Source organism: Atractosteus spatula, chromosome 15, assembly GCF_055471065.1.
Source record: "Atractosteus spatula isolate fAtrSpa1 chromosome 15, fAtrSpa1.hap1, whole genome shotgun sequence".
Taxonomy (NCBI): domain Eukaryota; kingdom Metazoa; phylum Chordata; class Actinopteri; order Semionotiformes; family Lepisosteidae; genus Atractosteus; species Atractosteus spatula.
Genome location: NC_142720.1, coordinates 25,012,898 through 25,036,700, shown reverse-complemented (window position 1 = coordinate 25,036,700; position 23,803 = coordinate 25,012,898). Strand labels below are relative to the sequence as shown.

The 23,803-nt window shown below is 38.3% G+C and overlaps 1 protein-coding gene across 2 annotated transcripts in view; it reads right to left on the bottom strand.

The window, feature by feature from the left end:
- col19a1 (collagen, type XIX, alpha 1) overlaps positions 1–23,803 on the bottom strand; it is a 110,361-nt gene that overhangs the window by 13,152 nt on the left and 73,406 nt on the right. For both annotated transcript variants that reach the window (XM_088934245.1, XM_088934246.1), the window contains 25 exons: positions 23,621–23,656; positions 23,284–23,337; positions 22,296–22,349; positions 21,867–21,920; positions 20,990–21,079; positions 18,330–18,371; positions 17,193–17,270; positions 16,544–16,579; positions 14,866–14,919; positions 14,606–14,659; positions 14,366–14,407; positions 9,577–9,681; positions 8,725–8,778; positions 6,014–6,067; positions 5,064–5,117; positions 4,915–4,968; positions 4,772–4,816; positions 3,893–3,943; positions 3,759–3,803; positions 3,615–3,641; positions 3,043–3,096; positions 1,932–1,976; positions 1,784–1,828; positions 1,632–1,694; positions 1,244–1,279 (listed from right to left, as the gene is read on the bottom strand). In XM_088934245.1, the coding sequence (XP_088790371.1) occupies positions 1,244–1,279; positions 1,632–1,694; positions 1,784–1,828; positions 1,932–1,976; positions 3,043–3,096; positions 3,615–3,641; positions 3,759–3,803; positions 3,893–3,943; positions 4,772–4,816; positions 4,915–4,968; positions 5,064–5,117; positions 6,014–6,067; positions 8,725–8,778; positions 9,577–9,681; positions 14,366–14,407; positions 14,606–14,659; positions 14,866–14,919; positions 16,544–16,579; positions 17,193–17,270; positions 18,330–18,371; positions 20,990–21,079; positions 21,867–21,920; positions 22,296–22,349; positions 23,284–23,337; positions 23,621–23,656 (1,326 nt within the window). The remainder of the gene's footprint in view (positions 1–1,243; positions 1,280–1,631; positions 1,695–1,783; positions 1,829–1,931; positions 1,977–3,042; positions 3,097–3,614; positions 3,642–3,758; positions 3,804–3,892; positions 3,944–4,771; positions 4,817–4,914; positions 4,969–5,063; positions 5,118–6,013; positions 6,068–8,724; positions 8,779–9,576; positions 9,682–14,365; positions 14,408–14,605; positions 14,660–14,865; positions 14,920–16,543; positions 16,580–17,192; positions 17,271–18,329; positions 18,372–20,989; positions 21,080–21,866; positions 21,921–22,295; positions 22,350–23,283; positions 23,338–23,620; positions 23,657–23,803) is intronic.

The following is a 23,803-nucleotide window of genomic DNA, read 5'->3' as shown; positions in this document are numbered from 1 at the left end:
ACCAACAATATTTTTTAATTATTAATTTTCCAATAGTTAGACAATCCAATAAAATTCCCATAGCTAGATAAAACCAATGCATCTTTAAAACAATTTCAATATTTTCCTCTTTTTCCCCAATAAGCCATTTCAGCACAGAGAATGCAGACTGATTGTTGGCTGAGAGCCAGCAGAAAAGTCCACTTGAAAGCACGGCCAGTTTACACTCTCAAGTCACAGGTGACTTGGCACAGGTTCCCCAACTGCTTTCAATTGCTTTGTTTGAGGGGGTGGGTTGGAGCCACAACATCATCATATTTAGGATTTTGATGATGACCATGTAAATCAAGAAATATAAATCCCATAGCTTGAACTATCTAAAATGTCACTGCATTGCACACAATCTGTGTTGTGGACTTTCATTTGTCTTAAAACATTATTTTCCCATAATGAATGACAGATTCAAATATGCAGTATACCATCTGAATATTTTTCTTAGGGGTCTGTTACATCATATTTTGGACTTTTATAAGGTTGACCTGCTAGATGGCACTGTTGTGTCATTAATTATATTGTATTTATAATACAAGAATTTCTCTATAGGCTTAACAGCTATTGACAGAAAAGTCGCAATGTTTAAGATATAAAATATGCATTAACACTGGATGTTCTGTTGGACTTCTCATAAAGTTTTTTCTTTACTAAGGTGATAAGGACATAGAGGACACATCAACTCCTTTATACAGTAAATCCACAAATCTGTTTAGACCAACAACTTTTGACCAGGGCCAGTGTTTTTAATTTGTGTTCATTTTTAATAATCGATAATGTTTTAATTTTTGCGAAATTATGTATGTCACTGATATGCTTGGGACATTGTGATGTAACTGGATATAGTAAGTATCAGATTTATATTTACAATATATTAATTCCAATTAAACTGCCTTCAAGCAGTGTCTGATGGTCAAAACCAACACATTTAGTGCATAACCAGAAATATTTGGCTTCCCATACTAAGACAGCTTAAAGTGTATTTTGTGTCAGTGGGAGTCAAATTAACCGATTGATTTAGGTTTTAATTTAAGAAAAACTTCAGATCTGTCATTTAGACATCCTTTGTTAGAGGTGCAGCAAATACCAAGACAAAATTACTTCTTAATAATACTTCTTTCACTTTTACTAGGGAACTGACAGGAGACAGGCAACAAATTGCTGAAATGGTAAATGTTTCTAAATACAAAATAAAAGTCCACTCTGTCCTGACCTCATACCCCGGAATCCCATCTTTTCCTGGTCTTCCCTGTCAGAATTAAAAAGAAAAAATATATATTAAATGAAATTCAGAAGCTAATAACAAGCATTACATTACAGTAGGTGAAACTGTTCTACAAATACAATGTGACAGACATTTAGCTCTACGCTAATACAGGTGGTCATGTTATCACATAGGTTTAATTATCGTAGAGATGGATACTCCACATTAACCAAGTTCTGTCTTTGTAAAATAAATGATTAAAAAACAAAAAATGTACTTGTTAGAAAACCATATAACAGATACACACTATACTCACTGATACTTTGTTTCCATTGCACTTTGCTGTCTAATAGAACCAAAAGATCATGTGCTGCCAATAATAAAATTAATTCCTTACTGGAGCACCAGGAGGTCCCTCCGGCCCAGGAAATCCAGTTTCTCCCACAGGTCCTCTTTCCCCCTTTTAGAATTAACACAATTTACTGTCTGTGTCACGAGAAAGGAACACCAACAATAAAGCTCAGGCTGAAGAGAGAAAAGAAAACTTACTGTCTCTCCTGGGAGCCCTGGACTCCCTGGAGTACCAGGCTTTCCCTGGAGAATGGAAGAAAGTCATGTGTTGATTAGAAACTCTCTTTTCAGTCAATTCGGCTACTGACAGGACTGTCATTAAAAACAGAGCTGTTTCTGTACTCACTGGTGTTCCTGGTTCACCCAGTGCTCCTGGTAGACCTGTGTCTCCCTGAAATACATGATAAAGTGCCAAATTTCAGCATAAGGTAACACCGTATAGTACTGCACATGTACCAGTGCAAAGATGGGGTACCAAACACCCCTCTTTTCTACAAAGCTTTAATTTCCTTGGCACAGTGGCATCAACCTGAACAGACAACACAGGCATTTTAGACCAAGGTTCAGCTTGGTGGTAATTGTGCTCACGCGTTTGTTTTGAGTTTGAAAAGGATTGGACTTCCTCTTTTGCAATAGCTGTATTTGGATTAGCCACTAACTTACTAACTTACTTGGCTGATCCTTGACTGTCCAAAGAGAATTTACATTTTCACCCACTGAAACAGCCACATACAGTATGTTACTACAACAGTTCAGGAACAGTACACTGCTCAAGTGTACAAAAGCAGTGTCTCATTTTGGATTTTAACCCACAACCCTACCCCCTCCTCCACACTGCTGCCTACTCCATTTGCCTGGTGAGGAACTGAATTGCTTTTTGCCAGTTATATGTCTTGCTTCTTCTTGTAGGCTGAGAATTAAATTAAATATTAGAAGAACAACATCAATTAATATGTTCCTCAGTACCCTGTGGAAATGAACAAGCAGGTGCTGCACAATCAGTTTTTATTAATTTGTGGTTATCTTTGTAAATTTATAGAACAAGCAATTGTCTATTTTTCACCTTTGTTCTAAAAAAGCAGATATTTTACTTTTTCTTCTCCGGTAAAAGTTGGACAACAAATAATTTAGATTTTTTTACACAACTTAATTTTGCTTTTCCAATTATATCATGATTCCCTGGGGATCAGCATTTGCAGATACAATCTTGTGGCAGCCATTCTCCTGAAACCGCCATGCCCACTCATGTCATAGACCCGAGTCCATTGGAGGAGTCACTTCAAACTCACAGGAGCTCAATGCGTTCAAAATCACTGCCCATCAAATTTAGTGCAAACCCAGGCTAGCTAAAGCCAGTCAGTCGATTACAAACATGGTCCTTGAAATGGTCACATCCAGACAGTAGGGTTCAGTGAACACTTTTACTGATACAGATTTGACTTTTTCTAGTTGCTTACCTTAGCCCCTGGCAGTCCTTCTAACCCTGGCAGTCCCATGGGGCCTGGTTCTCCCTGATGAATACAATATTGATTCAAACAGGATTTCAGAGCATCACGACTGAGAGAACACAGACAGAAGAGCAGGAGCTCCTCGGATTCTACATGTTCCTCTAGAATGTGCCGCAAAAATGAATTGCATGCTACATGCAATAAATCAATCCTATTAAAGTTATACCAGCAGTAACTGTCACACTTTTAAACATTTATTACTGAAATATTATGGAAATTGAATAGCAACCATTACATGTGAATTTGACCTGTGAATTCCACAGTGGCAATGTGCTACACAGGCAATTTATTTAAATGTCAAATTAATAAAAATGGTGAAAAGGCATGCTCCGATTCAGTAATGACACAGGGTTTGAGCTAACATTACGTTTGTTTCAACAACAAATGTCAAATTTGGCTGTATACTGTAACATTTGAAGCAACACATAATATTTGATACTTTTCTACAGCACATTCTTCAGATGAATTACATATTCATTTTGAATGCAATCACATACTGTATACATGAAAATAAAACTTACTGCTTCGCCTTTATCACCCTTAGGGCCCTGGAAATGTATGCATAGACAGTTAATATCTACTTGTTAAGACATCTGCATATTGAGATAGTTGTATGCATTTTCTTACTATAGCAAAATTAATTATAAATGAAAAGCCTTACTTACTGGAACACCTGGAGGACCAGGGTATCCCATAGGTCCAGCGCCTCCCTGTACAAAACAGGATTCAGGTTGTGTTTGACTGCTGTGTCACAGAGCATCTTAAGCTCCAGTATGATCAGCCAGAAAAATTATTGTACCTGAAGCTTGTATAGGCTGCTCATGCCATTTCCTTCCACATACGGAATACCCTGAAATTAAAATCATCACAGTGAGTTTACTGTCTAGAAAATGGCAAACTGCAGTACAGAACAACAGAGTACGATACATATGAATAAAATTTAAAAACCCCATATGCATACACCAAGGCTGCTTTGATCAAGGATTTTTGATATGATATGGTACAGATCAATACTCTGGGTGTGACGGTAAACAGCAAGAAGAAATGATCGCACTATTGGCATGACCATGCTGGGTTTAAGATACAGTGCAAGTGATATTGCTAAAAAGAAGATGCATGGCATTTATTTAAGCAGAAGATGTGATGGGCTAAAAGGCTCTTTTTATTTTGCATCAGAGGTCTAGTAAATTCACTCCTATCTAAGAAACTTTATTTGTACTAGACACATGAGCTGAGAGGCATGAGGATCTTATGTTGTTTTTCTGCTATTGATGAAAGGCTGGCAAGAGGTGAATAAAAGCATTGCTAAGTGGAAAAAGTGGTCTTTTTTGGAATGGTAAGGTCAGCTGTTCATGTGCATCATTATTGCTTCAATAACGTCTGCTTTCTGGTTCCACAAGAATATGTGGATTCTGACTAGGAGGCAGGATCTTCATTTTTCTGGGCAATTACAGATTATAGATTTTCTACAAATAATTTGTTTTAAACTGAACACGTACATTTCAGCATTCTACAAACATTGAATGTCGGCCTGTTGTTTTGTGGAAAAGGCCTTTATACAGCTATTGGCTGAATTCAAGTTACTGTTCCGAGGAAAGCAAGAAAGAGAAAGACAGCTTTGTGTTTGCTCAGAGATAAAAGAGAGCACAGCACATGGACAGGACTCCATAGGACTTACAGGGGGTCCAGGCACGCCTGGTCTCCCAGGTGGACCTTCACTGCCCTGAAAGAGAAAATGAGACCAGGTGCAATGCGATAAATCTTCTTCATTATTTTTACATCTCAAGCAAATAGAAAATCAAACAGAAAGAAGGTGCTCACTCTTTCACCCTTAGGCCCAGGATGGCCTGGAGCTCCAGGTCTCCCCATGATGCCCTGAAACATAACAATACCGAGCCTGTTGTTTAATCCCAGAGCAGTCTACAGAACAAGAGAGCACGGTCAGAGAAAACGAGGTCTTAAACTCTTACCGGAGCTCCTGTGCGGCCGGTGGGTCCTGGGAATCCGGGAACACCTGGAGAGCCCTGCGGTGGCAATAATACTATCGTTTCAGCCTTCACTCCTACCGCCATTAGAACATTGGTGATGTTGTAAAGTATATCTATACTTAATTTCCTTTTCACAATGACCTGGAATGATCTCTACTAAAAAAGTTTACGGTTTTGAAAAACCTATAAGTAGATGCCCATATACAGTATATTTATGTTTGATTTTCCAGAAATCCAGAAATTAACAGGATGACTTTTTTTTAATTCAAGCTGTTGTTCTAAATATTTCTGTGTGTCATTTTTAAATAAATCTAGAATAGCCAATTCTTTTTTCTTTTTATTATTTTTTTCACTACTGATGTTATCTATTATGCTGCACAGAAAACTAGATTTTCAGGGAAATTTGCCATTTTCACTGTGAGGCCCTGGGTCCACTGAAACCCATCCAAACCTCTGGCACTCCTCCTGTTAAGTGGCACCGCTAAAGGACTCCAGGTCTATGACAGTGGCAGTCATCCTTGGCACCTGGGTTCCATTCTATTACAGGACCTTTGAACTTTCCAATAAGTTAATTATAAACAATTTGATAATTAGGGGAGCATCGTGGTGCAGTGAATGTATGGAATTTCATAATAGGACTTCTAGTAGCCTGGAATCATTTTTTTCTCAAAAAGTCAATACAGTAGATTAATACTATAAACATGATTGTTGATCATTAATACATTTGTATTAATTTAATACATTTGTATTAGTTTAAATGTGGAAAGACAATTTGATTTAAAGGCAGATTAATTGCAAAATTAATTGATTTGATAAATTTATGAACCTTATTAAATTTACGCAGCAAGTCAGAACAGTATAGACAGGAAATGAAGAAGAAAGTAGAAATAAAATAAAAAAATAAAAATAATAAAAAATAATTCAATACATACCTCTTCTCCTTTCTCTCCGGCCGGGCCTGAAAACCCTCGTTCACCTTTTACACCCTACAAAAATGCCAGGGAGTAAATCACAGGCTTCTCTCAGTGGGAAATGTACAGCTTTAGATAAGCTAATATGTTGGATTATTGTTTTTGTTTTAAGTATTTAATTCTAGAATTTTGTATTTTTGAATTTTGCAAAAAAAACACCACTGTTAAGCATTTGAATCTTTAAAAGATTAAACAGAGAAACCAGATCTGGATCTTACTAAGAGGGGGAGTTTCCATTCATGTACGGGCAAATCTGCCCACTCTCAAATGTTTGATCTGATCCATCTGGCCAAAAAATGACTTCAGTCTGAAGTGAACTCAACAGCAGAGGCTGTTGAGCTACTGATCTTAGATACATACAGTACCTCAGGAGTCTACCCCCTGATCTAAGGCATAGTGTAGAACGAGGGACCACTCAGAAAGCTTTCTGTTAGAGAAACACATTGTAGCAAAGAAACGTGACGGGGAAGTGGGTTTATCTGACTATGGGATGTATTTGTCTCAAAATACAGTGATAAACATGGCAAAACGTGGCAAAAGTACCTGCATCCTTCAGCTGAAAATCCCCAAAACGACGTTACTAGTTCTACTACAATATTTGAAGTGATATTAAGTCAGAGAATGTGGAGAGGGGTGTCTCAACAACTTATCCCTCAGGGTTCACAAGGAGCTCCCCGCAGAATAGGGAAAATCGGTGTTATGCGTGTGGAGAATAAGGTCAAATATCCGTAACCTGTCCACAAGGTGTCACCACTCTCTAACCCATGGACTGCAGTGTCACACTCAGGGACTGGTACTGCACACTGAGTTTCCTGAGCAGTATGGTTGTTGCTTCCACAGAAATAGACCGAAAACAAATTAAACCTATCCTGAAGTTAGGAGTCTCCTATGTTCATGGAGATGTGAGGTATTAGCTTTTACTACTGCTCCAGTACAAATTAACTACAGTACACAGTGTGAACAACTGTGGTGAATATTTTACCCCACTGCGTGATCAGAGTGACGTATTTCCCAGATTTTTCCAAACTGATATGGAGAAAACAACACATGGAGAAGGAAACTATTCAGAAAGTGGTTGAGAACTTGTATCCTTTTTTGGACAAACTATTTGGGATTCCTAGCAGCAAGAAAAGAAAAACCCGAAGGCAGAAAAGAAGGGCAGAAAAAGCAAGAGAAAAGTCTGTCCTGTGTCCTTCAGCCCAGAAAACAGAGAAACAAAACAGTAGCTACTCAGACTGAATGTAGGCAGGGAGTTGTAAAACCAAGTATGTTGGTAGAGATAAGTACCAACATGGAAACACCCTAACACCCTCCTAGTGCCCTGAGAGAGTGGAAAATGGGAAGCCTGTCAGAGGATTTCCAGAGGAACAGGAGCTACAGATTAGCCTCATGGTTCCATCCAGATTGCTCCCAAACACAAGACAGACCAGTACAGAAACGATAATTAAGCCAGAATGTGACAAGGTTCAGTCTCCTTCCAGGTCAGACTCAATGTGTTGACCATGATATGGTGATGTTCACTGGAGTGATAATCCACAAAACTCCTTACAGAGTCCCAAGCCCAGAAAAAAAGAATAAAAGAAAGTCAAAAGGATGAAAGATCTAGGGGTTATCAGGAATGCTGCAGTCCCTCGACTAGTCCAATAGTGTTTATATCAAAGCTGGCAGAGACTTGGTGATTTTGTAATAACTTTTAGAAATCAAACTAAATATCTAAATTTGACTCAAAATTCCCTGAAGCTCCAAGTGGACAAGCTTATAGAAATACTAGAGAAAGCAAAATATCTTGCCAATCTGGACTTGACTTAGCTCTGCATCTTTTCCATTTCACCATCCAGAATTGCACAGGGTCTTAACATGCTAACATTGATGTTTTGTCCAGGGCGCATTGCCTCATGGCAACTGATGCATCGTCTGTAGAATTGAGTGGATGGAGGGATATGTAACAGAGCAACCAGTTCTGGAGTGACAAAACTGGATTAGGCTACCAGAGTATGGTTTAAAGACACAACAGAAACAGGGAGAAAATGAATTACCCAGATTTGCATAAGGTTATTAGGGCATTGGCTTCATTTATTTAGAAGCCAATCCCTACATAAGGGTTCAGAGAGTAGATGGAGGTGGTCTAATTCGGTACAAGCTAGACCCTGAGAAATCTGGTCATTGGAGGGGTTTCAGGGTGTGTTTTTTAGGAGTCATCGATAACAGGGGGAGGACTCTCTAAGGGTAGCAGCCTCAGTCATAGCTGTGTCATCCTGTTGGTAAGGTAAAGAAAGGCAGTAGAGTGGGTGTGGTCAAGTGTGACCAAAAAAGTTGAGTGAAATTCCACTAACACTAACTGAAAGGGATGAAACGGAAAAAGGACAGCAAGAAACTGTAAAAATTAGGGTTGAGAAGACAATTTAAATCAGAGTTGGTCCCACCTCCTACTAATTCCCATTATAAAAGAAGGGGTTTGTGTGCGCAGATCCTCCATGCTGAGCTACCAAACTTGGGGGATCTGTCATGAAGACACTATGGAAAAATAGGGTGTGTTCCCAGAAACTACATTTTGAAAAGACCAGTGTTAATACTGCTCAGCACCAAGGACCCCTCTGCTGTAATATGCCCTGGCTTTGTTGTATTCTAATGACCCGGCTGTGACGTCCTAAAGATCACGAAGAGCTTCCTACCTTTGGCCCCTCTCTCCCAGGGTTTCCCAGTGGACCTCGTAAACCTGGCTCCCCCTGTGCAAAGGAAGAACAAAGCTCATTGTTTTCCACTGTCCTAAGATACACTATTGATTATTGTTTTCTTATATTTTATAAAGATGTCAAAACAATAAATGTAATCTCACACTAAACCCCGCAAATAACCATTTGGTGCAATGGATAGACCCCTTGTGTCATTCTTCATATTCAGTTCACTGAAAGTTTTATTTCAATGAACTCCTTTTCACATTGAGTGTCACCCCATTAGGTCATTCCATCATCTCATTATACCATTCCCTTAAGGTATAGTTTCTGAAAAATGAAGTACTTTCTAAAAGGGTTTGTCCTCTGGACATCACATTGCTTTAATAATTCTTGGTTATATTTTGTGTGACTCCTTAAGTTTCAGAGTAGTTATAAGTCAGTAATGCTATCCTTACCTACAGAAACAGAAACATATGAAGAAAATCACTGAATTAAAGTACAGTGCCTTTCACATTTTTTCAGGCCTCTGATGGAATAAGAACAATAAATGTCTAATTACAGAAAGGCTTACAGATTATTTTAATATTTAAACACAGACTTTATGAACATTTTGTAAAAATAAAAAAACAACCCACTTTAACACACTTGAACAAGCTGTGGTTACAAGAACCCCAAAGAAAGACTCAGCATGCTTGTAGACGCTTCCTTTGGGAAAAACAATGGTTTAGTTTTTAGAAAATTAAGCAAGAAACATTATGCACCCCATCACTTATTGTGCTATATGATGTTTCTGTTCCCATTTCACAGACAGATTAATCTTAGAGCACTTTACATTTCTCTGGTTCATACCTTCACACCCTGCATCCCTTCCAGTCCTGGCACTCCTGGCATCCCCTTCTCTCCCTTCTGCCCGGGCAGTCCTGGCACCCTGGTGTGGCACACACTGCAGGCGTTCTGGGACAAGATGCAAGACCACATGTGTTTGCACCACTACAGTGATTGAATACATCCTTGCTATAATTACAGCCATGTATACACTGTAGGTACCTTTCACTAGCAACTTGTATCACTGAATTTAAAAGTAACATTCAGATCTTCACTATAAATGCTTTAAATAGCATCTCTGTTATCAATAATGAATTGGATTGCTTATTCCAGGGTCCAAGTACAGCATGCTAATTTCCTTAACCAACCGCTCAGGTTGTGTGGGAGATAAAACAAAATGTGTTGACTTTCTTCTCAGTGAACATTTCAAGTACAGATTTCAAATTAGATGGATATCAATTTTCTTTCCATTAAAGGATATACCAAATAACTAAATGCATGGCAGCTTTAAATATTACTAAATTAAATCTTTTGAAAATATTACATTTTAAAACTGGGATACTTTATTTTCCTCCAAATGGCATCCCCCCAAAAAACTATAGACAGCTAAAAACAAAATGAAGACCAAAACAATGCAGTGGGCAGCTGGCTGTCAGGCTGGAGTCGATGCAATAACAATTGGTTAATAATGACAGATTTCAGATAATTAGAAGACAGTGAAATGCTCGCAATGAAATGCCCTTTAATGATTTTGACCTTTTTACATGTACATCTTTAGCTATTTATCTCTGAAGGTACCAATTTATGCAAATAGTTCAAAGCTGCTGTGTACTGAATAGGCAACAAAAAGGCAGCAAAACATGAACATCAGAATACTATCAAATGAAACACTTATAAAACATTACTGTTGCTCATATTAACAAGGTCCTTATTAAATGTCATATGGTTTGCCCAACTGAAGATTTGCATTACGATTTAAAGTCAAAGAAAATAAACAAGACCAAGTGTTTTTAAGGCACAAGAATATTAAAAAATAACAATAACTTTAGAATTGTAGGGTACAGTAGCTCATTAAGATGCTATCTTTGATCTAATGTGCTCCAGATTTCCTAATTGTGGTTTAAAAACCTGTAGAACTACATTACGTTAATACAGGTTAAATAATAGGTAAAACTACAACACTTAATGCATATGCTGAAGATCTCTGTACTAGTTAGTGTGACTAGGGGACTCTTTGTGCATGCAAACTCCAGACACAGTTGAAAGTAAAGGTCCATAATGGTCCATACTGGTTGCTGGATTTATCAACAAAATCAGTCTAAATAAAAAAATTGTTAACAGTAATTCAAAAGTCTTCTTCACAAAACGTATAATAATAATCTTTACAGCACTTAGCATTTTTCTGGACACTTCACTCAAAGTGTTTTACCGGCAATGGGGACTCCACTCCACCACCACCAATGTGCTGTCCCCACCTGGATAATGTAATAACAGCCAAGGTGCGCCAGAACGCTCACCACACATCAGCTATCAGTGAGGAGGAGAACAGAGAAATGAAGCCAATTCATAGATGGGAATTATTAGGAGGCCATGATTGGTAAAGTCCTTGGGGAAATGTGGCCAGGACACCGGGGTAACAACCCTACTCTTTTCGAGAAATGCCCTGGGATTTTTAATGACCACAGTTTTATGTCTCATCTGCCTTTTTTCAGTATTATGTCCCCATCACTATACTGGGGCATTAGGACCCACACAGACCACATGATGAGCACCCTCTACTGGTACCACTAACACTTCTTCCAGCAGCAACCTTAGCTTTCCCAGGAGGTCTCCCTAGTGATTCTGTAGCTAAGTGGCTCTGTAGCTCTGTAGCCTCTGGCTGGAAGGTTGCTGGTTCGTATCCTGTGACCAGCAGAGGAATCCTACTCCGTTGAGCCCCTGAGCAAGGCCCTTAACCCCAACTGCTCCAGGGGCACCGTACAAATGGCTGACCCTGTGCTCTGACCCCAAGCTTCTCTCCCTGTCTGCATGTCTCATGGAGAGCAAGGTGGGGTATGCGAAAAGACAAATTCCTAATAGAAGAAATAGTATATGGCCAATAAATAGATCTTATTTTATCTTATCCAGGTACTGGCCAGGCTCACACCTGCTTAGCTTCAGTGGATTGTATAGTCCTCCACTTAATCTCCAGATTAGGCATGCCTCAAGATATGCTAAAAAGTCCTAAAGTGATTTAGACTGGACCTCTCTTTTCTTGAAGGGTGAAAGCTGGGAGGTTGATTGGGTAGGATGTGTGATGAGGTGCTTGTTTGTTAAATCCAGTGATTGCCATTCTTGAACCTAGGTGGAGTCTGTATTGAAGCCCTCCTGGGGAGTGTTTTGTAGATTGGCTTTCTTGAAGGCAGACGTACAGTAGCTTTGTGAAGTGGCAGGTGAGAGCATTTTGGACTTTTTAGAACATTTTGCAGGTGATTGTGAGCCGTCGGCTGTGTGGAAGAGTGATGTTTGCTAGGAGAGCCAGCTAGGGGAGTGGGGTGGAGTGCAGGGCTCCAGTGATGATGTGCATGGTGGCACTCAGCTGTGTGTCTGCTCTGTGAGCATGTGATGATCTTGACTCTGCTGCTGAAAAAGTCTGGAGGGTGGCAGAAGCAGCTCCCCATGTTGAACCAGCAGTGTGGAGATCAGAAGGTTCCTTGCTTTGCTACCTCTAAGGGTTACTCCAAGGTATGTTGGAAAAGAATGGTGCTGCAATTTGTGTTGCAATTGCAATGTGTTGCAATTTGTTCATCTGAATGTTGAGCTTTTTGTATTTTTTGCACCGTTGATGTGGAATAGACTGTAAACTGTTTTTGCAGGACTTGGTTTGAGTAGCCAAGTGTTGCAGAAACGTTACTGTGTTGCAGTACTGTTTCAGTTTTGATATGCCCTCATTGGGATCTAGTTTATGGTGTCAAAATAGGCAGCTTGTGTTGACAGACAGATATCAACAGCATAAAAATTAGAAATTGGAACTATAAAGAGGGTAGCTACAGTATCACCACAACAACTCCTAATGCTACTTAAGACCCCTGTCTACTACCACCTGAGTGAAACTCATGAAAAACATTTTTATTAATGTGCTGTCCTACTCATGAATATCCATTTGAACATCTGCAATTCCAACACAAGCACATAAACACAATCGCATGGCTGACAGAGATTTCATACAGAGGTAAAATTATACAAGGTCCTTGAGGCTGGCAGCAAGTCCTTCCTCAGGACAATCTGAGACACGCATCAAACCAATCAAGGGCCACAGAGTTACAATAAAGGGAAGAAATGACAAAACATAAAATAGCTTCTAATACCAGCCATTATTGTCAAGAGTAATATCATTGAAATAGAAATATTTAGAGGTATTCAAAATTATTCACTGCAGTCTAAAGCAGAAAATAGCTTCCATGTACACTTACAGTAAGACCATACTGTACATTATGTCAATTTTTTTCTTTCTTCACCCAAATTGATTTTTTAACTGTCTAGTTTGAAATGACTCTTTAAAGTATATTTTTATGTATAGTTTGTTAATCCCTCATAATAAATAACCCCATTCAACAGTATGGTGAATATGACAGCTGTCTGATAAAACAAAGCAACTTAGCACAGCACTTCTGCAAGACATGAGCTGTGCTGAACTAGGCCTGGCACGCAGTACATAGCAGAATGCAAGGTCAAGGAAAAGAAGTCTCTGAGGGGAGGAGGGAGGCACTGAAGATGATTGAAAAGGAATGAAAACTTGCCATAATGTTATTTTATTTTCTCAAGGATGCAATTTATCAGTGAGAATTGGATTTTCCTTCTTTCCCTTTAACAGGAGAAGCTATGTTATAACACTCTAACACATTGGAAGTTAATGTGTTTGAAGGGTGAGATGAACGCTGCTAGTACTTTAGCTTACTATTCTGTAATCTTTACAGAACTCTGCAGGGGGCACTCTGGTGCTTCCTCTCAGGCATCAGAAAAATAAAAACCTGTGTGCATGAGCAATGGCTTTTAAGCTTATTTCCTTGAACCCCAAAACACGCCATTGATAATAACTTTCTTGAGATGCAGATAAATACCACTTAGTAACCTATTTCTTCACCTGAACTCGTATTTGTCTAGCTGTTAAAAATGATGTGTGCTGTAGACCCTAATTACCAAAGGCGTGCAAAGCAAGTCTTATTCTTAGACCTTATTCTCCAAGGAGGTTTCCAAAACAAAGAACAGAAAAATCTCTCTTGTTCCCAGAGCAAGGACTCTAATTAAATCTCTCATTAACACTTTGATCTCCCAATTTGAACAAAACCGCACATCTTTCCACCTCCCCTATTAATTGAGCTCTTTATAATAGATAGTGCATATCTATATTAGCAGACACCACTCTCACTCATGAGTGTACATAGCAGCTAATGTTTTTTAGATACAGCTTTGACTAAAAAATGCTTTTCATCCACACAAACCCACCCGAGCTGTTTACCTGAAGTGTTCTGACATTTATCAGAAAGATGTGTTCTAATTACCTTAAGTAATATACTGTAATTATTATAGAGAAGAGCCTGAGATCTTACAAATGTTCAGTGGTCTTGCTGTGTGTCTTAGCTTATGAAAATGCAAGCAAATGTACCTACTCTAGATCCATTAATGCCCCAATTCAAATATTTTTGGAAACCATCGGATATCCAATACTCACTTTGTGATCAAAGATTTTAATAAAAGAATTCAATTGGAATTTTATTTTGCCCTAATCAGGGAATGAAAAACAAAAGACCAAAAGCAAACAAATAGACAGTACCTTTAACATAGCTCCCATGTCTCGAACTATTGGCAGTGCAGTCTGAAAAAAAGAAATGTAATTGTTTCACACAGTCCCATTTCCTAATTTCATCATGTGTGGGGTGCAGAGTAACAGGACTGTTGAGGATTGTGTGTTGGTGAAGAAGGGGGTCTGTGCTCCACCCCAGGAGTGGCTGGATTCTTAGATGCAGTAAAGTCAATTAATATTTCAGTTGTTTTTGTCAACAGGAATACCTACTGGTTCTCCTGGAGGTCCTGGGGGTCCTGGCTTCCCATCCTTTCCTGGAGCTCCCTTTAATAAGAGACATTGAGCAGGGCCAATCAAAGCAGAGCCACACTGAACACAATAGGAGAGTCACCTGAGTGAACTGCAGCCCAACAAGACAACGACATAACCCTTCTGTATTAAATCACTGCACCTTTAATTAAAGAAATTATGCTATGTCTTTTTAAGTGTTTGCATTTTGACAGAAAATTCCAGCATACATGCTCACTTACATCCTTCCCTGGGATTCCTGCAGCTCCTGGTAACCCTGGGGATCCGCGAAGCCCCTGAAACAGAGACACCAATGGATGCACTGCAGAAGAACAATCTGGGCTACTGCAGCATTTTATACATTAATGTACAAAATTGGTTCCTCTTTGGGTCTTAGAATTAAGTGTTATTAAAGGGATAGCATATAGTTTATTCGAAACCTTTCTGGCTCAGGAAATGGCAACTTGACAATAAGGTTGAGACTGACAAGACCCCTCTGCTTTCCAGGCAAAGAATTAGGGATCTGCTGCAATGGTTAAGATGGTGTGGAGGGAGAGTTGAGAGACAGATATGCAAAAGTGAGTTTAAAAGTCAAGATATTTGTGCAGTAGTTTGTGTAACAGGCCAAAATTAAAGTTAGACTTCCTTTCAACTTTTGTTAAAAAAATAAATTTTTGTAGTTCAGTCAAACTCTTATTAATGCGACGAGATGACAATGTTTATAGTGTAGGAATACCATATTTAATATTTATTTAGTGTAACTCGATGGGCTGAAGAAATGGCACACTGACTATAACATTGAGGCTGATAAGACCCCAATAGAGATAGAAATAGAATTAGCTGGTTAGCTGGGCTAATTAGAGGGAACCTATTAACACCATTATAGAGTTCTTTCATGACAGAGCGTTGTCAGGTTTGGCTTGTGTCTTTTCAGCAGGTATGTCAGATAGCCAGGAAAATGGCCTTGAGACCACGCAGAAGTGCTCTACGGGAGTGTCAGAGTTAGAGGATGAGAGTCCTAGAGAAGGAGGCTGAATCTCTGAGATGAATCAGCCTGGACAAAGAAGTTTGTTGACCATAGTACAACGCCTGAGGACTGACAAAAATGTTTTTGTACAAAGACAGTTTGAGAGGTCCTCCAAGTTGTCATCCATGCACACAATTAGCTGGGCTTTTGCAGTAATGTCAATATATTCTTTGAACCAATTCTTACTGTAACTGTTATAAGATGGCTTCAGACAAAGACTCAATTTCTCTTGCTACTGTGGATCCAATTGACATGATCAAGACTGCCATCTTTATTTCCATTTGCTTTGAAAGCTTTTGAGTCAGTGGCCAGTCATTTGTTCTTTAACTACTTTGCCATTTGTGCATAATTTCTTTTTGCTTTGCCAGTGAATGATAAATGCAAAATGATGTTTCAGTGAAGACCTTATCTTTTGCTGCTAGTTTAGAAAATTAATAACCTTTTAACTTTCTAAATGGCCTTCAGTTTGCTAAATTTCTTTATATGAACTTGCTGTTTTTTTCTCTTTTTAGATAGTTTCGATTGTTACAAGTTTACAAGTGGGTTGCAATTGATTGAACTCAAATATAAATTGTTTGATCTGTTTGATTGTTATAAACCCGGCATTGACTGGTCATCAGTGATCTATGGGCTGGAGACCACTGGTCTAGAATATAAGAGACAGAGAAAAGAGCCTGATCCAAGTGCTAAGTCCTAAGGGATATAGATAGGGTCAACCCAGGGAACTGTTTTATATTTACTTAGTCACTAAACTATAAATTCTACAAAAATCCTATTGTCTTTAATCTCTCCTATGAATTCTTTCATTCTTATGAAAAAGGGAATACAGTATCATCACACAGAACTGCACTATTCCTTTATTCTGCTAAAGTGATAATAAGATATCTTCTTACTTGAACACCTGGCTCCCCATGAGGTCCAACTGGGCCCTGCAAGACAGCACAAACATGATGTCACTGGTGTTCCCTGTAAATCCCTGAAAATCCACAGAGCAACCCTTCTCTTTTGCTTTTATCTCAGATGTATGGAAAAAAAAACTAGATTTAATGACCTGCCAGAGAACTTCAATTTTTCAAGAAATAGCAAACAATATGTAATTTTCACTCATGAAACAAGAATACTAGAATAATACAACAGGGCACACAAAAAAATTGAAAAATGGAAGAAAACATAAAAATTAGGTAACATGTTCAAAGAAGAACTTATCACACTGCAGCCCAGATGTCACCATCAACAATGTCACACTGCAGCTACAGCAGAAGAAATTAGACAACTTTACAAACTATGGGAACCACAAAGTAACTACAATAAACAGGAGTGCAGGAGGAGTATGTGATAATGCTGTGTGGACACATGGCACATTCATTGTCTTGGAGGTTTAGAGAGTGCTCTTGACAAACCTTCTACTAATTTGTTTTGCCACAGTGGTACTTACTTAAGAGAGTTTCTGGATATTACAGAAAAAAACTTTTAAAACTCAAATTTAAAACACCTTCAACTTCATGCATTATTTCCACGTAGATCAGCATGTGCTCTACTTACTGGAGGTCCAGGCATTCCCATTCCAGGTTCTCCCTTCTCTCCTGGATCACCTGGAACTCCAGGCACACCTCTTTCCCCCTGATGTACAGCAGGAAAGAAGCGGTGATGCACAGAATAGTAGGGATGGTGTTGGGTGAGTGATGCACTACATCAGGTCTGCGTCAAATGTAACACTTTGCATTTAGACTTTACACTTCTAATTCTGTCTTTTCTGACCACAAAGTCTTTTGCTTCATGTTTGCCATATTACTTCAATGCTTTGTTGCAAATTTCTTGTGCCTTGTAGTATTTGAGATTGGTTTTCCATACAGACAAGCTTTGTGAAGTGGCTGGGAAATTGTAGACTAATGGACATTTCCTCACACCTCAGCCACTGAACTTTGTAACTCTTTTAGAATTGCCGTTGGCCACATTGGCATCCCTAACTATATTTCTCCTTGCCCAGCTGATCAGTTATTAAGGACAGCTTGACAATCTCTGGGTGCTTTACACTTCTTGATGATTGTCTTTATATTATGTCTTTTAAATGCACAGTTTTATCCCTGGTTGTTATAAAAGCCCCTTGGTCTTCATGGTTGAATTTTTGCTTAAGAATTCACTACCTGACTGAGGGATCTTACAAAAATAGGTAGTGCATATTTACTTTGAAATCACGTGAACCACTATTATTGCACACAGATGCCAATCAATTATGTGGTCATGGTAATTTTGGGCACCTGAAACCTAAATTTGACAAAGGGTTTGAATTGAGTTATTCAATTGTGGCCATTTTCTTTTAATATTAGTTATATATTTACTTGATTTGTGATTTTTGCTTTGAAAGTGTTGAGTAGGTTGTGTAGATAAAAAATAATTACTACCTCAAAATTCAAGACAACTCTACAAGGGTAGGAATACTTTTGTATGGTAATGTACACCATCAAAGTAGGACATTAGGGGAGGGTGTTATTTGTGAGGCACTGTACACAGTGTACACAGGCACTATATATTGTAGATAATATGACAATTGCTTTTTTAGAAAAAACAGTTTCTGAATATGGGCTGGTGGTGTGTTGGCTGAAAACTATTGAGTCTTTTCTCTCAGCCTCACATTATTACTGTGAGGCTTCTTGGCCGCATCAAAATACTGACACCTACCTTTGGGCCCCGGGATCCTTTTGGACCTGGTACTTCTTCTCCCTGTAAAATAAAGTAACAAAAGAATGTTAAATTCCATCCAAGTATTTTCAATCTTGTTATCTACTACAATAGTATGCAAAGGACAAGTTGGAACCTTAACACATGCCACTGATAGGTATTTTATTTCTACAATCACATGCTCCATACATTATGTAACAACAAGAACCACTGTAGCTGCAGCACATCTACTCCTTCAGCGAGACAAAAAAACAACAAAGTGTAACACCAAGGTTTATAATTACACTTAGGACTAAGTGTTAAGAATATTAAAAAAACTTTCTGTGGTCTTGAATAGATAACAACCTTAGCATAACATTCAGTAGCTCCACTAATTCAAGCTTTTGGAAATGCATCTGAGATGTGTCTTTCTGATACACAGCACGTCTTAACTTTAAAATATACCAGGACATCATCAACTGGATCCATATTTAACACCTTCAATATTGTAGAGCCCAACATCAGCACTGCCTAATTTACTACGTCTACGTGGAGTGGGACTCTACCTGTAAGTCACCTGGTAATCATCATAAGACAACCAACCAATGGTGAATCCTTTGGGTGGAGAAGGACACCACACCTTGCTTTAAAACTAATCACCAACCATGATTACAAGACTTAACTCTCTCCAACTTGAAACCTGGCATCCTGATAAGCTATTCAACCACATGACTATAACCACTATTGTCCTTTCCTGGAAGACTTTCTCTGGAACAAGAGAAATAATGAGACTAGCTAGCCAAATCTAATTCTGCCTGATCAATGTAATTTACACAATCAGACTTTTGCTGACATGCCTGAATATTGATGTAAATTCAGTAGTAGCAGCTACAGCCAGGGCTAATGAACTAAGTTTCTCCTCACCCACGTCTAGCCTGTGGCTGGACTCAAGCAAGACTTAGCCCTGGGCTAAGGGGCAGGTTGTACAAAAACTGTTGGATAAGCCACTTGAGATCGATTCTCAGTGTATTTCTTCATATTGTTGAGTACTGTCTTCAGGATTAAGGGCTAAATTCAACTTCTCTCTTTTTTCCAGTTCTGACAGGACAACCTATGGCAATAGACTGATTTAAATTACTAGACTGATAACATCAAGTGTTATAATCAATATTATCAATGTCAGGCAATCTTAAGTGAGTGACTAAGTGAAATTGTCAACCATTTGTATCAAATCAGATTGATTTACATATACTGTATGTTCATTCTTATTGGTTTGTAACTCATTTAATTGTTAATTTAAATATATATATATATTGTAGTATACTTTGAAGCTGTATGCAGACATTACATTTTTGGTTTTGTCTGATTGATTAATAGTCGCCATAAATATAGTTTTGTAATTTACTATTCCAATTTCTAATTGGTCCCATAAATTCAAACCAAACCATCTTATCAATACAAAGACACAACCTCTGATATATTAATGAAATTCAGCAGCAAAAGCTAAAAAGAACTTCATTTAGTAAAATTAAAGCAAACTATTTTCTGAAACTTCTGAAACTGAAACTTCTTTAATGCACTGCAAGGTCAACATAAAGACAAAATATAGTCACAGGCTTTGAGACAATTAATAGGCGTCTGTATAGATTCAATACAATCAAGATTATTTCTATGTAAAGTCATTCATAATTTGTATACATAATAATCTTATTTTTCACAATGAAATGCATGGGTTTCTATTTTTCTCCAGTCCTGCTGGGCTAAGCTAAAAGAAAAAGCTCCAGAAAAAATATTGCCATTAACGAAGCTGCTTTTCTTTATACTTTCCAGTTTGCTCCTTGAACAGTGATGAACAGAAATAGTCAGAAATCCTTTCTGATTACATAGATACCCTGCTGTTGTAAGACTGCTTAAAATTTCACTGTCATCTCTCAGGCCTTAAAGCAAGCACTTGGCCCCCATGGTCACACTGTTCTCTTTCACGCACTTCATTCACCAATGGATTCTAACGCTACCGTCTGAAAAATGGATTCAGATGTTTAAATATCTCCGCAGTTTTGTGAGTCTGTGGTTACATGTAACCCTTGATCTACTGCATGTATTCATAGTAACATTTGAGCTTTTGCTCAATGCTATAGTTTTACCTTTCACCATAGCAGTAAAAATAAAAACATAAAGCAGCTTATGACAAAGCCTAAAGAATATTTTAGGTGGTTACAGATGCTAATAACAATATTACACTGCAACTGTTCACTGTGTCAGGATTTCTACCATTTATTAGAATTAGCACTGCAGCTGATTCCAGCAGTTCTGCTTTGCGTTTGTTTCTATTCAGTCTCTTTCAGATTGGCTGAGTTGTGCATTTATGCATACAATGCTTTAAAATTGTAACTTCTTTCATAACTACTTAAGCAGCAGTCATGCTTTACATACCCCTTCATTTGAAATCTTTTGAATAAAGAAGAATGAAATCCCCAAGCACAATTAAATTTCACCTGCTTTACATTCACTATCATTACTCATTAAGGCAATGCAGGTTTGACTCATGATGTACACTGAAAAGGAATGGAAACATTCATTGACACCAATATCTGTCTGCTACCAGAAGTTAAAAAAAGGATCTACAGAAATACAGTGTACAGCAATTGTTTTCACTACAGCTCTGCTAATCCATAATTTACCGGCTTTCCTGGCATTCCCAATCCTGGTATTCCGGGTTCACCTTTAGGACCAGGAGGTCCTGGAGGACCAGTTACCCCACCGGAGTCTCCCTAAAATAAGAGCAAAGGTAGTATTGAATACTAAATGTCACATAGAGATTTCTAAAAAAACTGCAGTGTTTTTTTAAAAAAAGATAGATTTGTCGGGACACCCTCCAGATAATCATTCATGTTGAGGTTATTCTCCCACCATTAGGTTCATGTATTGTACAAGATCTATAAAATCTACTCTAAGAAGTTACACATCAGCTGATGTACAGTATCTAACTGTTTGATACAAATCTAACCTTTCTCACTTTCACAGCTGTTGCTTGCCTTGTTAGCGATTCTTCAAGTATTATGGAAACATAATAAAATAGGGTGAGGCAATAGTGCACATTTCACAGATAGACATATCTGACTCTCATCCCTCCCTTGTTAGTGAGCTTGTATATAAATGGGTGATACCAAATTGAAGTGGTTTAAGAGGAAAATTGGAATCCAAAAGTCAAGAGAAATAAAAAGGTTTCTCTTTTGAAAACGGTTCTTGGAGGAATATGCTATGCTATACTCTGGCACCTGCTGATATAAAACTGTGCACTCAGGCAGGTGCGGTGCTGGTCCTGACTCACTCCCTGAGCTATTACGACAGAATCTTTATCACTGCAAAAGTTAGAATGAACAGTAAAAGCAAAAAAGAAAATATACAGTACACAGCAGCAAGCAATACAAGAACAACTGTAATGAGAAATAAATTGTTTGTCTAAATACAGGAAAGAGCAGACAGTATGAACTATCTAAATAAAAATATGAAGTTAATTCCATTGTACACTTTAAAGGGAATGAAATAAAGAATCACCTTTTCTCCCTTGCTTCCATCTTTTCCTGGCACTCCTGGATCTCCACGTAATCCCTGGTAAAAGAGGGGAAACAATTTGGATCTGCTTAGTCCAAAGGTATATGGATTTCCCTGCTAGTCTTCTGAAGATGACAGTATTACAGAAGAGCCATTTTCTTCCCTAGGATTTGTGCAATCCATCTCTCCTTTATTCATAAGGACAGACGCTCATTACACTGAGCAGGTGTGAAGAACAGATTGCGCTGCTACCAACATTCTTCCACATAAAACTTTAAAATCTGACTGTATTCACCAATTAATTCTCAAATTTGATTACTTATCATCTGTGTAACAATTCACCCTCCAGTCTGGCAGCTGATCACAGCAATATAAAATTACTCTGTGACAGGAAGCAATGCAGTCCTGCTGAGTTCAATTTGTATTTGTTACCTCTGCTCCTGGTAAGCCTCTAGGTCCAGCTGTCCCTGGGGGTCCTTCTTTACCCTGTTAAATTGCACAATAAAGCCACTCGTAACTGCCCACTGACAAACATCACCTGTAATTGATCAACTTGCAGCTCCACACCTTGATGCAACAATGCAGTCATACTCTTACCTTATCAATATGCAATAAGTAACCTCTGCCCTTTGTTTATAACAGTATGTAGATTTTATTCAGGTACTTAAATGTAATGAGAATAAATAGGACATTTATGTCATGTTTACAGCTTGTTAAATCACAATGGATTTCAGCCAAATCCATTCTCGCTCTCTGTGTCCCACTGAGCAATGCAAGAATCTCTCTGAACAATAAACCAAATTATCTGTCTAGGCCAAAAAGCCAGCAGTGTTTTCATTACAGAAAGGGAATTGCAGCAATCTCCTTGATTTTTCCCTGACTGTGAAAATTTCAGTTATTTGAACTGAAAAGTACTGACTTGACATTTTGGTAAAACCTGCAGCTGGTCAACTCATCAAAAACAAAATAAAACTGAAGACTGAGTTAAAAAGTGTAAGGCCAAACCAATTAGAAAAAAAGTGATGTAACTGGTTTTGTAAAATCTTTTCAAGAAAGTTATAAGATATACTGTAGGTTTTGATTTCAGATCCTAGATTGATGACCACTTTCTTACATTTGGAAGTTCAGGGTGCGTTTAGGTGTGCAAATGTGTGCCTGAACCAGACAGCACTTTAGCAGTGTCTTGCTTTTGAAATTTGCTACCTTTTTTCATGGAATAAACGCAACCTTTTATCTGTAAGGGGGCACAAGGCAGAATTCAAGCCTGATTTTGTTCTGTGTATTTTAGAAAATGTGGCACAGATTTGCCTGTAATTTTTATTGTAGGAACACCTTCAACAGCTTCAGAATCACGGTTGCCAATGAAATCAGCACATCTCTGATTTGCATACAGTTGGTGTGATACAAAACAAGAACATACCTCTGAGCCTGGATTTCCTATAGGACCTGGTAAACCTGCTTCTCCTTTTTCCCCCTGTAGACAGAAACAATAGATTCATGATTTATGTTCGGATATAAGAGACCTAAGGCTCCTAAGAGGGGTCATTTAAAGAAATGAATTCTTATAAAGTCTCTCTTGGGTTGAGCAACAGAAACATTCAAGAACACTTAAACTACAGCCAGAAGGTCTGAATTTCTTTTTGTTTTGTTTGCATCCTCCTTGCATTTTCTTAGGTCTAGAGATCCTTAATCCTCATTTAAAGACTGGAGTTTTACATGTTTTCTTTTTATATCAAAGGATTTTCATTTTCTTTTACCTTTAGGCCTTGCAGTCCCTGGATCCCCTTCTCACCCTGAGAGGAAATATCAGGCAACATGTTAGGCAGATGTACACCTAGTTTCCCTCAAAAGAGGTGCATTAATTCACAACAGGTTCTGCCTCCAGTTGCAGTTTACATGTACTGGATGAATGTACATTTTGATGAATACCAACATTGTCT